The sequence below is a fragment of the Leopardus geoffroyi genome, chromosome B4 (genome assembly GCF_018350155.1).
Source record: "Leopardus geoffroyi isolate Oge1 chromosome B4, O.geoffroyi_Oge1_pat1.0, whole genome shotgun sequence".
In the NCBI taxonomy this organism is placed as follows: domain Eukaryota; kingdom Metazoa; phylum Chordata; class Mammalia; order Carnivora; family Felidae; genus Leopardus; species Leopardus geoffroyi.
In genome coordinates, this window is record NC_059341.1 from 116,502,810 (window position 1) to 116,517,410 (window position 14,601).

Consider the following 14,601-nt stretch of genomic DNA (forward strand, 5'->3'; position numbering starts at 1 on the left):
ACTGGCAGGCGCATGGGAGATGGCGTGGGGGGGGGGGTGCAAAGCCAGACACCAGGCGTACCATTTTGGAGGCCGTTACAACTGTCCCGGGGAGAAATAATGGCGCCCGGAACCATGGCGGTGGCAGGTAGGGTAGACTGAAGTGGGCAGTTTGGGGGGTTACTTAGAAGGGAGAACTGGGGTTGCCTGGGTGGCTCAGCCGGTTAAGTGTCCAACTCTCGGTTTCAGCTCAGGTCATGATCTCGCTGTTCGTGGGTTCGAGACCCACTTTGGGCTTCATGCTGACCAAGTGGAGCCTGCTTGGGATTCTCTCTCTCTCTCTCTCTGCCCTTCCCCGGCTTTCTCTCTCTCTCAAAACAAGTAAGTAAACTTTAAAAAAATATAAGGGGGAACGGACACGATTTGATGATGCTGGTGAGGAGGATGGGCGGCTCTGAAGTTTCTAGTTGGGGTAGGGGAGGGGGTGGCGGTGGTGCCTTTAATGGCAGAACAGAAAGAGCAGATTAAAAAAAAATTTTTTAATGCCTATTTATTTTTGAGAGAGAGAGCACATGTGAACACACGCACTAGCGGGGGAGGGGCAGAGGGAGAGAAATGGGGACAGAGGATCGGACGTGGGCTCTGCACTGACAGCACAGATTCCCTAGGCGGGGCTCAAACTCACAAGCTGTGAGTTCGTGACCTGAGCCGAAGTTGGACACTTAAGTGACTGAGCCCCCCAGGTGCCCTGGAAAGAGCAGATTTGATGCAAGGGCAAAAGAATGAGCTTGGCTGTATATTCTGAGGTGCCCTGCAGAGACCCATGTAGAAATGAAGGACAGGTCAGTAATTGGAAATATGGGTCTGTGGCTGAAAACAGAGGCAGCTACTCACTGCACGAGATGGCGGTTATTAGTCAAGGGGATGGCAGCCGAATCGTGGGGGTCCGTACAGAGGTGAAGGGACACAGAGCAGCCGAGGAAAACCAGACAGTGGTCAAGGGGTAGCAGGAGGACCAGAAGAGGGGTGGCAGGGAAAGACTCAACGGGAGCACAACGCTCCAGACCGAAGGGAGCCTCGCAGCGGCAAACGGGAAGGTACGGGCTGCGATGTGGGTGCCAGAGGAGCAGACAAGTGTTAGGTCGGTGCTGGGGGCTGGATGAGGTTTTAGTAGATGAAGAAGTCTTGGGAGAGAGGAGTGGAGACTATTTCTTTCTCGTTTGTTTTTCTTTTTGTTTATTTTTGAGAGAGCGTGCACAAGGGAGGGGTGGGGGGGGGGGGGACAGAGGATCCGAAGCGGGTTCCGGGCCCGATAGCGCAGAGCCCGCTGTGGGGCTCGAACCCAATGAACTGTGAGATCATGACCTGAGTCACCCAGGCGGCCCGAGACTATTTTTTTTTTTTTAATTTTTTTTTTTTTCAACGTTTATTTATTTTGGGGACAGAGAGAGACAGAGCATGAACGGGGGAGGGGCAGAGAGAGAGGGAGACACAGAATCGGAAACAGGCTCCAGGCTCCGAGCCATCAGCCCAGAGCCTGACGCGGGGCTCGAACTCACGGACCGCGAGATCGTGACCTGGCTGAAGTCGGACACTTAACCGACTGCGCCACCCAGGCGCCCCAGCCCGAGACTATTTCTTTAAAAGACGCGGTGGTGAAGGAGAAGAGAGATGAGGAAAGGCAGGATTCAGGTCACACGGGACCTGGTGACGCAGGAGCAGGCAGGCAGGGGGCCTGCAAGGACAGTGATGACGGGGAGCGGCGGGGAGCCGCGGAGGGAAGTTAGGCAGGAGGAGTGGGCCTCCGTGAGGGAGGGAAGGGAGTAGTAGGGAAGGGGGCTCCAGAAGGGAGTGTTGTCCTTGGCACTTGCTGTGGGGGAAGGCCCCAGGCCCCAGCGGGACCCACGGGCCTGGGCTCAGGTGCGGGGAGCACCGGCCTGAAAGGGGGGCAGGGGCGTGCCGGGGCAGGGGCCACGGGTGGGGGGTGCAGAGTGAGGAGCCCGCAGGGGAGGCCGCGTGTGTGCGCTCAGGGCTCAGCATCCTGCCGAGGGGTTACTCACTGCTGACTCAGACCCAGGTGCTCATTTGCATGTTGTTCATGTCAAGCCAAAATGAGCAGGGATGGGGGGGGGGGCATCGCACCCCCTTTCTGAACAGAACCGCCCCAGATCTTCGAAGCGCTCCTGCTGTGGTGCTGAGTCTCTGTGACTTAGACATATTTCCTTTGTAAAGGGCTCTGTTCAGTCCTGCCCACGTGGCTGTCTGAAATGGAGCTGAGGAGGAAAAAAAAAACCACTCAGGAAGTTCATTTCCTCCTTAAGAACATGGAGGTAAAATTTAATTTTAGGTTGAATGCTCCGAGCACGGCCCTTCCCGCTGCCAAATATTTTCCCTTATCATCTGTCTCCTCCCCCAGAATGTAACCAGGACGGGAACACTGTTTTGTATGCCTGTGCCTAGAACGGTGCCTGACACACGGTAGGTGCTTGACAAACACAGGATGTGACTGAACGTCTCGTTCCAAGCACTTTCTCTAAACCTTGCAGCCCTTAGGCACCTCACAGTTTAGGAAAGATGGACTCTGAGAGGTTAAGCGTTTCCCTAGGTCAGGGCACCTGGGTGGCTCAGTCAGTTAAGCGTCTGACTCTTGGTTTCGGCTCAGGTCATGATCTCACGGTTCATGAGTTCGAGCCCCGTGTTGGGTTCTGTGCTGACAGCATGGAGCCTGCTTGCGATTCTCTCTCTTCTTCGCTCTCTGCCCCTCCCTCCCACTCTCTCTCTCTCTCCTTCAAAATAAATAAATAAACTTAAAAAAAAAAAAAAAAAAGCCATTTCCCTAGGTCAATCAGACTGCAGGGAAGGGGCAAGTCCCTACCATTTCAAGCAGGACTTCCCGCATGTGAAGCAATAGTTCAGAAACTACTTATGAGTTTATTAGGTGACTACTCCTGTGAAACCTATTCATGCTAACCTAACTCTGACAAGAACATCCCTGACAAGAACAAGCAAATGGACTGATTTCCACTCAAATATAAATAGCTTTCAACAGGCTGAAATGCTCTGGCCAGCTGACTAGCTCAGTCTGTCCCAGTAGGTCAGGCCTACTAAGGAAGCCAGACCCCCCCCCTCCCCCCAGTGGCTAGGAGCCCAAGCGGAGTTAAGTACTCTCGGGGAGACCGTGAACCAGCCCCATGAACTGGACACACAGAAGGCCCGTGGCCATTGGCCAGTCGGGGTGCCTGCCTCTACCAGGGCCAACAGCACACTGCTGGCCACTGGCCACCTAATGGGAGAGCCAGCCACCAGCCTTCAGCCCCCTTGTGTCCTTCCAGCTCTTCCTTTCAGGGAAAATACTTGAGCGACCGAACGATACTTAGGCGAAAATACTGAAAATACTCAAGCGACTGACTCATTCCAGCTCCATACCGGTTTTCGTCGATGCTCTCAGATAATTACATATTGTTGACAAGGAGAAACCCTACACATAGCAGGAAGTCACCTCGCAACAATTCTGACCATAGTGTCTGGGGAAAGGCACCTCTCTGTGAATCCGGGCCTGTGTTTGGGTCCCTGCTGGCTTGAGCCACCACGCAGCGGGGTGTATGTGTCCTGCCTCTGACCTAAATTTTGGGTGTCTATCTTGTATTTCTGTTCCCTACAGCTAGAGGGCTTTGATTTCAAACCACAGGGGGAGCATGATGAGCAAATAGCTCTCAAAACCATTTTGGGGCAGAAACAGCCAATGGAAGGTTCGGTCAGCATCACTGCTTGTAAGTGGACAGTCCAAGAATCAGAGAAGAATCCAGGCCCCTGAGAGTTTCCTCGGTAAATGGAGTCCCTTAACTGTTAGTACAGGCTTTGTTTCTTTTTCTTCTTCTTCTTTTTTTTTTTTTTTTTTTCCCCCTCTACTACTCAGTAGCTTATTTTCAAGCAGAACAGGGGGAAAAAAAAATCCAGTCTCCAATGCCTGGGCCAGAGCAGAGTAATCACCAGCAAAACAGCTGTTAACATGGCTGACGCTCATTCCTGTTAACTGCTTTAGTTAAGTTAAAGGACTGGCAGGAGAGAAATTCTGGCTGGCTGAGCAAGGAAAAACATTTCAGAGGTAAGTCACCAAAGACAGTAGCAGATGTCATGGAGCACAGAGCAGAAGCTACCAGGGACTTGACCGTCTCAAAGCAAAGCAAAACAGCTGATAAATACTCAGCCAAGCCAACTGCCAATTATACAAGAAACTCAGGAAGCCAGAGAGGGTGTGAGTTTATTATTTTTTTACTAAAAAAAAATTTTTTTAATGTTTGTTTTTGAGAGGGAGAGAGACAGAGACAGAGCATGAGTGGCGGGGGGGGGGGGGGTGCAGAGAGGGAGAGGGAGACACAATCCGAAGCAGGCTTCAGGCTCCGAGCTAGAGTCCGACGTGGGGCTCGAACTCACGAACCGTGAGATCGTGACCTGAGCTGAAGTTGGATGCTTAACCGACTGAGTCACCCAGGCGCCCCTAGAAGTTTCTTTAATTAACAGTTCACCCTTCTCTTCATCCACAGATCCGTCAGCCCACGTCTCTTCAAAGATCTAGGATGTTGCTTCAGGTAACTGCCCTCTCCACAGGGAGCCAATCATGCAAACATGTAAATGTATGATTTGCAACTATAGCACTGTTGCAGTCTTAGGGTTACAAGTGGCTCCTAGGGTTCACAGGAGCTGGGAGCTAGTGAGCTAGAGAGCCAGTCGTTCAACCCCTTTTATTACGGCGCAGGGTCATGGCGACCAGGATAGGCTCCAGAGCGACGCGAGTGTGGGGCTGAATAGACAGTCCTGCCATTGCTCGTGGCATGATGCTGCTAGTCATGTAGCCACTCTGAGCCTGTTTCCCCATCTGTGAAGCAGGGATAAGTCCCTCACTTAACGGGTGATGGAAAAATTACATGTGATCTAACAGGCAAAGCCTTTGGCACACAGCATCGTACCCAGCAAATGCTCAAAGAATGGGAGCTGTTCTCCCACGTCTATGAAGGCCCAGAAAGGTGCTGTTGGGTATCGCCATGTGGGTCCTATAAATTTCTACATCTCACGGTCATACCTATTAGAAAGTAACTTTGTAAGGAGAATTTGCAGATAAGAAAAGCTATTATGTAACGTTGTTAGGCTGTAACTTTGTCAAGTTGTGGCTATGAACATCCTCAGGCATTTGAGGATGAACAGATTTTTTCTGTTAGGAGTCCATACGTTACTCAAAATCAGAGAGCACTGCTTTATCCCACAGCATTAGTATTGTTCAGTATTAGCTAGAACCCACTAGACTTTTCTTCCATCTCCATCTCTTTTTTAAGGAAATACAGACTTTGTAAAGCAACATTTGGGACTATGCTGGGCTGGGCACACATGTACTGTAATCACTTCCGTGTTCTGTCTTTACCTCTTCAGATATCAGATAACAACGGGTGTGAAATCAACAGTGGACCCTGTAAGATTTCCAGAGTCCCATGCACTGTTTTCTAGGGCAGGAATGGGCTGATGTATTACGGGCTCTCCCATCATCTAAGAGCTCTAGTTCTTTTGTCCGTACAAGGCGGTTACTGGATGACCGGGAAATTGCTCACGGCCTGCAGTTGACTGGAAGCAGAGGGCTAACCAGGCAGGATCAGAAGCAAAAGCAACGAGAATCCCGACTCCCTCCTTCACCAGCGATGACCTTGGGAAAAGCACGTGTGTCTGACCTTCAATTCCGTCTATATAATGGGGATGACGGTGTGCCCACATCACAGGACTGGCTCAGGTGAGTTACTGCACTATAAAAGAAAGGTGCTTTGTAAACACCAGAGCACCAAACGATAAACCCCACTAACCAGACTGCTTCAGCCAGAGGACTCTGCTCACCGTGCTCTGGTCGTGTGCACACCCGAGCAGCGTCAGCACGGCCTCTCACTCCAGCTCATCATGTCCTCAGCATCCTCCCACATCCCCCCTTTCCATAGCACCGGGACACCTTTCCTAGCATTCCAAGCACTGTGAAGAAACAATCCTTCTCTCTCCCACACATCACACACCAGCAACTTTCTATGGAATAGACGTCAGTTTAAAAATTTATTACAGGTGGTGGGGCCGGGGGGAGGGATGAATAGGTGAAACACAGAGGAATTTTAGGGCAGTGAAGCTATTCTGTGTTACTTAGTAGTATGGTCGACACACCCCGTTATATATTTGTCTATTCCCATGGGACGTCAAAGAGTGAACCCTTGTGTAACTATAAAGTCATGAGTGATAATGATGTGTCAATGTAGGTTGTAGGCCGTCATTTTAACAAATGTACCCTCTGGGTGGGTGAGGGGTGATAGGAGGGAGGTTATGCATGTGTGGGGCTTGGCAGGGGGCAGTATACAGGAAATTTCTGTACCTTCTGACCAGGTTTGCCATGAACCTAAAACTGCTCTAAAAAGTAAAATCCATTAAAAAATTGATTTCACACACACACACACACACACACCCTACTACTGAGATGGGCTCTGACAAATATGAAAATTTAAGAAATCTAACTCTTTATTTAACATCAAAGCTAACATCAAGTGTTTATTTAAAAAAATAATGGCACCTGCTTTGAATAGGGTGACAATCTACGCAGAATTTACAATTTTAGGCTGACATGAAACTATATGGTATCTCACCAAATGGAAATTCTAGAAAAGACCTCACAATAAACATTCTAGTTTCCATTTTCAGAACTGCTAACTACGGCCTAAACATATCTTAAACACAGAGCACGTTTTGTTGAAACATTTCTCTTAGGACAAACACAGGAGACATGTTTTAAATAAATTAAAATTGCAACACATAAATTATTCCTAAAACAATCAAGATACATTACTTTCCAGCTTCTTATAAACAGAGAATTGTACTGACTTTAGAAAATTATAGGTTAGTTCTGCTTTTTATCTTCTGGGTTACCAAACTCTTGTTAACTATACCTTCTTTTAGCTTCATAACCATTTTTGATGTAAATGGCCAATATTATTCTTTTCAGTGATTTATCCTTTCAGACCAACTCCTTCCTTAGCACGTGTGTTAAACTTCTTGAAACATTTCTCTCCAGCTAAAGCCCTGAATCTTAAGTGCCATTTCACCCTACTCCTGGCTCACTCCTCAAAATTACAGAAATATGCAGTAGAGGTTGTTTAATCGCACATGCTCATTTTAATAAGCATACCGAAATGCTTTTCCAAACCAATACAATCATACTTAGATTCCATACAAAGATGTTCCTATTTGATGCAAAACAATTTGGTATTTAAACTTCAATCCAAAAGGACAAAAATAATTAGTTGCTTGAGGGACTCCAATTCCCATCACAGTTATTGATCCCATAATTAAACCTGATATGCTGGAGAAAAGGCAGGGCAGTAAACATACCTAGCAGGGCAATATTCCAATAAAAACAAAGAGTGACAAAGTAGAAGGGCTAATTCCCACGGATGCTAATTGATGGAGAGGGATAACTGCGTTTGGGCCGTAATGGAAGCGCGGAGATCTCAGTCTGTCAACAGTTCATACTCATCACGTAAGCAAAACCACATGCTAGAAACCGGGGGCTGATCCTACTCTCTGTACAAAATCAGCAGTGGAGTACTTTTATTTACTGCTTCACTGTGGTTTGAATTGGGGGGGGGGGGGGTGGAGTTCAATGTTTTGTTCTGGCTTGATCATACTCAAAATGTAAACTGGGATAACTGATTCCAATACCCACATAAGAGGATTTTTAGATTTTTGTTTTGCCCTTAGCGAACTATCATTATCTTGGTGATCATGAAAATAGTATGTCACAAAAAAATCCTGTGCTAGAATGCAATATCCAGTATCTTTTAATTTTCATGTTTATTATTGAGAGAGAGAGAAGAAAAACAAGCACGAGTGAGGGAGGGGCAGAGAGAGAGAGGGAGACACGGATTCCTAAGCAGAGTCGTCAGCGCAGAGCCCGATGCAGGGCTTGAACTCATGAACTGCAAGATCATGACCTGAACTGAAGTCGGCACTTAACCGACTGAGCCACCCAGATGCCCCTGCAACGTCCAGTATCTTAAAGCACTAAGTCTGCTGAGTGAGCAGGTGCCTGACCATCCCATGACTGGCTTCATCTTTACTACGAATGAAAGGTGGGGAAAGGGATTAGCTGACTTAAATGTAAATTAAATAACCAATTCCATGATATATCCCAGTTGGATCACTATTTTTAATTGAATAATGTATAAAATTTTACTTAATCTTACCCTTGTGCGGGAAAGGAAATACAATGGGAGGGCTTATTCCTTAAGAGAGCAGTAAACCACAGAGGGTAAAGGTCTCCTTGGAGTGTATCAACTTATTAAAAAGCTTCATGAACTTTCAACAAGACTCTAAAATAAGCATGCCATGTAGGTTGAGCATACCCAAGTGAAAACAAAGTTATCTGACGTCTCACGAGAACTGGTGGACATACAGATTCTGTGCAAAAGAAGGCATGATCAAAGGGGATGATTTAGACCCTAGATTTCAGAGCAGAGCCAGTTTCTAGCCGCTTCTGTTAACAGCTCCAGACTGGAGGGGGCGGAGTGTGTGGCTTTCCATTTCCTCCCCTACTTCTGCAGTGGAGAGGAGACACACGGATGCAGGTCTGGGAAGCGTCAAAGCGAATGTCGAGTGGAGCGTGGTGGCCAGTGAAGCAGGGCCACGTCCCGGGTCCTCCCCTGCAACCCTTAACCTCAAAGGGCTAGAAATCTCTCTCCCTCTCTCTCAAAAATAACAGCAGTATCTACATCCGCCGCAACCTCTGGCACATGCAAAGTGCCTCAGAAAGATGCGCAGAGATTGAGAGGCGCCCACCAGGACCCAGGGGTGGAAGCTGCACCCAGCCCTCAGCCGAATGGAGACTGACGCCCACACGTGAAGGAGAATGCTGGCCATTAAAATACAGAAGCGAAAGAAAGCACACCGTTCTTTCTCCCTCCCATCCCTGGATCTGGAACTCTTTTCTGTCCCCTGGGTTTGATGGATCACAGTGTATTTACAGCCAACTTGGCAGAACAAGGGCGAGTCTGATGGTGGAAGGGGACACGGCCATGAGATGGGGGAAGGGCTGCTGACTCCGTCTTCCCTGAATCCAAGATGCTTAACAGCCAAAGATTTCACGAAATGATCGTTACTGTTTTTCAGTATCGCAGAATTAGATAGTGGGGACAGTTGAAGAAGTTTGTGGATTTACTAAAACCACTGAACTGTCAAGTTAAAAGAAGAAAGCTTGAGTTGTCTAAGTCTCACGCACGCTGGACTTGTACCAAATGCTCGACTGTTCCACTCTCTCAAACCATGGCGCACTGTCACATTTTTTTTTTTTTTTCAGGAGATTTCCCTAAGAGCAGCTGTTCGCAAAATATTGCACTTAATTTAAATCCAGGCGATTTGATGTTTTCTGGAAGAAAATGTACACTAACATACATCTTCACGCCTTCAGAGAACAGAGCGGATGGCAGGAGGCAGGACTGAACAGCCGTTTCCATTAAAATCTCCTAACTTCATTTTCAGTAGGTACAGAGAGAACGAGATTTAAAGGGGAGTATCATCTGGGCTGAAAGTAGTAGCAGAATCCCTCAAACAGGTTGAGGATGTTAACTTCTGAATGCTTTCACCTCAGGGGAAGGAGCACGGCCCCTCTATTGCCTGGGCCCTTGTCTCCAGGAAGATCCCGAGAGGTGACAGACAGCCTTCGCTTGGACACTGGATCAATCTGTGTGATTCCGGCTGGTCTCACAGGGTCATAAGAGGACCTTCTCAGTCTCCATCCAGGTCGACTGCTCCCCCTGATCCGACTGCCACCCCATTAGACCACACATCCTATTTCCCTCCTGCTTCCAGAGCGCCTACCTCAGTGCACTTTCGCTTTATAAAAGTACAATTCTGTTGTCGTAAAGAAAAACAAAAACCCCACGACACGAGCATCATTCGTTTTCATTTGTGGAGTGAGATTTGCGATCCCTCGCAAGCCAGGGAATAGAGTGAATCACATCCTCACAGGGGGTCTATCACAGTTAAGATGCGCTGAAATACAAACCTCCAGAGTAGTGCTTACTGGACCCTGCTGTTCAAGCCATGGCTTGATGTGGGATTTGGAAGAATTTCTACATGCTTGAAGGCAAGGCATTCAACGGCCACTTCAGATAAAATCAATGCGTGGCTCCCTGGATGTTAGAAGGTGAAAGCCCCACTCATAAATCTTCGGATCTTACCGTTTAAAGTGCAAGACAAAACATCTAAGTTAGACGTCTGATGGATCAACAGACGTCGTGTCGTAAGATTTCCGCGTTACTTGTGAGTCACGCACGACCGACCGCTATGGACACTGGGAACAGGTGGGGCCTAGGGTCCTCTGGACAAGTGGACTGGATGACACAGGATTTTCTGTACTTTCAAAGGCCACGAGGGTTCACCGTGGCCAATGCGTGTACTTCCCCTCCCCAAGTCCTGCTACATCCTTGCTGCTAACAGGACTCAGGGAAAAAACGCAACCACAAGCAACAGTGAAGCTCGACTGTGATAGAGACTTAAGAGAGAGACAGAGACTTAAAATCCCTTTTCTTCTGGATCATTAATTATGTCAAGTGCTCAATAACCAGAGGCTGGCCATGCTGGGCTAGTCAGGTGGGCAGAAGATCTGGTGTGATTAAGGCAGTGAGCGACGTGGGGAGAGCTCTGAAACAGATTCACATTCGCTAAGGATGGGGACTGAGCTGGCAAGTACTACCGTGTGAAGGGAACTGTAGTTATTTACAATGCACAGCCCAGGCCTGGTCACCTCTAGTCGGCACAACCCCGTTCGTTTGAAAATTTGGTAGGATGCACAGTTTTCTTTAAAACATAAATCTGAGAGAACCCGAAGACAGGAACCCGCGGCTTCATCTGGGTATTATGATCCTTTCTATGGCACACAGAATATGGTCCCAGTTTTTACAAAATATCGCAAGAAGAGTCACGGCGAAGAAAGTGCCGAGAATGTGGAAGCGGCTCTTCATCATGGGCGAGACAAACTTGGCAATGGTAGACACGCACACTAGGATGACAGTCATGAAGGCCAGGATCACGTTTATGCACCTCCCCAGGAGCACTTTGGCATTCACGGTGTCCGTCTGCAGGACTTGCTGCTCTTGCTGGTGGAGCTCCAGCTTAGAAATGCGAGTCTGGCAGGATTCCAAGGCTTCCTGTGGGCAAGAGGGAGAGCAAGGGTCACATGCTGTCGGGACCACGGGCAACACGTGAGCACATGCCTGGACGTGCACGAAAACTCCCTGGCTCAGGACACTCGATGCTGAGGCAGCTTCAAACAGCCAAGCTGACGGTGATGACGATGACAAAGAAGGGAAACGAGAATCCCAAGGCTCATTTATTCTGTTATTCACAGACGGAACGAACAACCATAAAACACCATAAACGGGGACTTACGGTTAAGTATTTTGAAATAAAGCACATAAACTATTGGCATCCATTGGTATCATCAGGACCAAACCAGAGGAGGGGTAGGCCATTGTGGGATAGGCGACTACCCCTAGCCACGGAGTAGGTGGTACCTATTTCCACTGCTCAGTGGATGTATGCATCCACTTATATAGACTGCGGAGGATGAAGGGAGAAGGGATGGGGACAGGACTGACCACGGGCGACTCGGCTCTCACTTGCTCTCTGAATGCTGTTACTCAGGACACTATCCACTGCTGCACATCCTTCCCAGAGCTCGTTCTTTCTAAGGCTTCAATCGCTAAGACACAGAGGACCCCAAGTGTCTCTCTGGCCAAGTCACCTCCTCTGAGTTTGACTCATGTATCTACATGGGTTCTTTTTTTTTTTTTTTTTTTTTTTAATTTTTTTTTTCAACGTTTATTTATTTTTGGGACAGAGAGAGACAGAGCATGAACGGGGGAGGGGCAGAGAGAGAGGGAGACACAGAATCGGAAACAGGCTCCAGGCTCTGAGCCATCAGCCCAGAGCCCGACGCGGGGCTCGAACTCACAGACCGCGAGATCGTGACCTGGCTGAAGTCGGACGCTTAACCGACTGCGCCACCCAGGCGCCCCATACATGGGTTCTTGACATCCCCGTCTGAGCTTCTCAGAAGCACCTGGAATGCAACATGTCCAAGTGCGGATTCACATACCGCACCCTCTCCTGCACCTGCCATCGGTCCTGTTTCCCTTCTGGTGCTCCTTTCCTCAGAAAACAGCACCTGGCTCACCCAGTTCCTCCCACCAGACACTCATTTCCGCTAATCCGTCCCCAGCCCTGTCGATGCGACCTACAGCATCTATCTTTAGGGGCCCATTTCTCTCCCCTCCCAGTCTCCACTCCCCCTGCCCCACTCACCATGCTCTGGCCATGCTGGCTTTTTAAAGTTTGGAAAAGGAGCATGTTCGGGGCCTTTGTACATGCATATACCGTGCCTGAAACGTTTGGTTCCCTACTCCCTCCCCTCCTCACCGGTGGATCTCCCTCCCCTCTCAGGTCCCACCTGGGAAGCCGTCCCAGCCCCATCGGACGATGTGAAGTTTCCCCCAGCCTTCTCCCCCAACCAGAAGACCACAGCTGCACAAGGATGGGGACTGGGCCACCTGCTGTTACCCCAGCAAAGGGCCGGCCATGCAGCAGGGAGCAGACGGGCGCCAGGAAGGAGGCATGAGGCTCATGAGAGGAAACTCTGTGCCTCTTGGGAGAACAGGACCTGACTAGAGGTGGTACAACGAGCCCCTTTTCAGTTCACTAGCCTACTGTCTAACTCGTTTACCAACATGTGCTTGCTTGGTTACAACACAGCCATCTTGTCAGGTTTTAAACAACCATAACAGCTGTAACACTGATTCGCTTTTCTTCCGCTGAATATACTCTACGGGCCAAAGAACAGAGTTCTCTGTTACTATAGTAACTTTCATGACATGGGTTACCAACAGAGAAGGTAAAACTCCTTCAGATTTTCACATTCTAAAAAAGCGCTGGCCTCCTAAAAGAGCAGGCAAGCGCCCCAGAGATCACGAATTCTTTTCAACTATTTGAGCTCACGGTCTCCTCTTTTTTAGACGCGGCAGGGAAAAGCTGACAGAACAAGACAAAAGACCAACATTTTTGGCAAATTCATTCATCTTTAATTGGGTACACACATTATATATATATAAACAGACTAATCCCAGAACTGAATTCCTTGGAACTGCTATCAAATTTTTTACCAAAAGGAAGATCCAAGAACATTAAGTAGTGAGTTGCAAGGAATTTTAGTTACAGCACCCACTAAGTGATGGCCCCATGATTCTTAGCGCTTCTTTGGATCCAGTGTTTAACTTAACTGGGGACAAGGACAGAGAACTGACTGAATTATCCTTAAGCCTGTTTTAATTGGGAATTCTAAGAAAACAAAACTCAATTTCTTAAAACAGTAAAACCCTTGCCTCCCTGTGGACAACAGCCACCCTCACCTGTAGCAGCTCTTCCCACTGTAGAACCCTGCCTGTACGAACAAAACAAACGCGAACTGAAGACGAACTTGAGGGGGCCCGATTGTGAAAAGCCCCGAGGAATAGGGCTCCTCACCAATATAACAGAAAACACGGCCAGCATTTATTTTCTGACTGCCTGCTATGCGTCAGGAAGATTTAAGTACTTTTATATATATTATCCATTTAATCCTCCTGACAGCCTTTTGAGGTGAAGCTCACTGATGAGATTTCCATTTTACAGATGAGGAAACTGAGGCCCAGGGAGCTAACTTATCCAGAGTCACACGGTAAGCGGTAGAGCCAGGACTCTCACTATCTGAACAAAGAAGACTCTATCGTCACACACACAGATGTCCTCTTGCATTTGTGAGCTGGAGACGAAACCAGAAAAATGTTCAAATGAACTACTCTATATAGTGAAGCTCGCTTTCTGAAGTCCCTCACTTTATCTTACTCGTTCATCTTTAAAGTATGTTTTTTTTAAAAAAAGAAAAGGAAAAAAGGAACACTAACCCAAACTATCCCCTAAATAAGAAAACCACATATTTAGACATAATCCAGTGGCATCCCAGACATGTTCTAAAAACAGAATGTTTTAATAAAACTGACTGCACTGTTGGCCCTGCAACACTTAACATTTAAATGGGTCACATTCTTTAAACCAGTCAATGGTGATGCTAAGTCTCCTAACCCAGAGCAAGGGCAAAGCCTCCCTAGTGTCTCCCACACCTTGGTCCTCAGAGGTAGAAGGTCTCCCACCAGCTCCGCCTGATGCTCTGGATCCCAGAAACATCCAAGTAGATGCCTGGGATTGGCACAGACTCACAGCCTGCGACACAGAGAAGAACAAAACGTAGGCAGCTGAAACTCCAGCTCACACACTGTGGGGGGAAAAAAAATCTCCCTTTATATGTTTCAGTTTTCTCCCGCATAAAGTATGGCTGGAGAAAATCACCACTGCCTACAAAGACAAGTTGTAAAAAATGGAGCTGAGCACTACTTGGAGAGTGTGCTTTCTTGCTTTTTAATTATTTTTTTTTTGTAAAGTTTATTTATTTTGAGAGAGAGAGAGAGAAAACAAGTAAGCATGAGTGGGGGAGGGGCAGAGAGAGAGGGAGACAGAGAA

General features: G+C 47.9%; 1 protein-coding gene across 14 annotated transcripts in view; it reads right to left on the bottom strand.

The window, feature by feature from the left end:
- Positions 1-14,601, bottom strand: part of TMCC3 (transmembrane and coiled-coil domain family 3) — a 328,168-nt gene that overhangs the window by 29,200 nt on the left and 284,367 nt on the right. For 12 of the 14 annotated variants that reach the window (XM_045467028.1, XM_045467039.1, XM_045467034.1 and 9 more), the window contains exon 4: positions 6,501-11,198. The exons of 1 other annotated variant lie outside the window; for it this stretch is intronic. In XM_045467028.1, the coding sequence (XP_045322984.1) occupies positions 10,896-11,198 (303 nt within the window). In that variant the 3' untranslated portion in view covers positions 6,501-10,895. Of the gene's footprint in view, positions 1-1,607; positions 2,242-6,500; positions 11,199-14,601 lie in introns of those variants that run through there. One more of the 14 variants, XM_045467030.1, reaches the window with a different exon arrangement.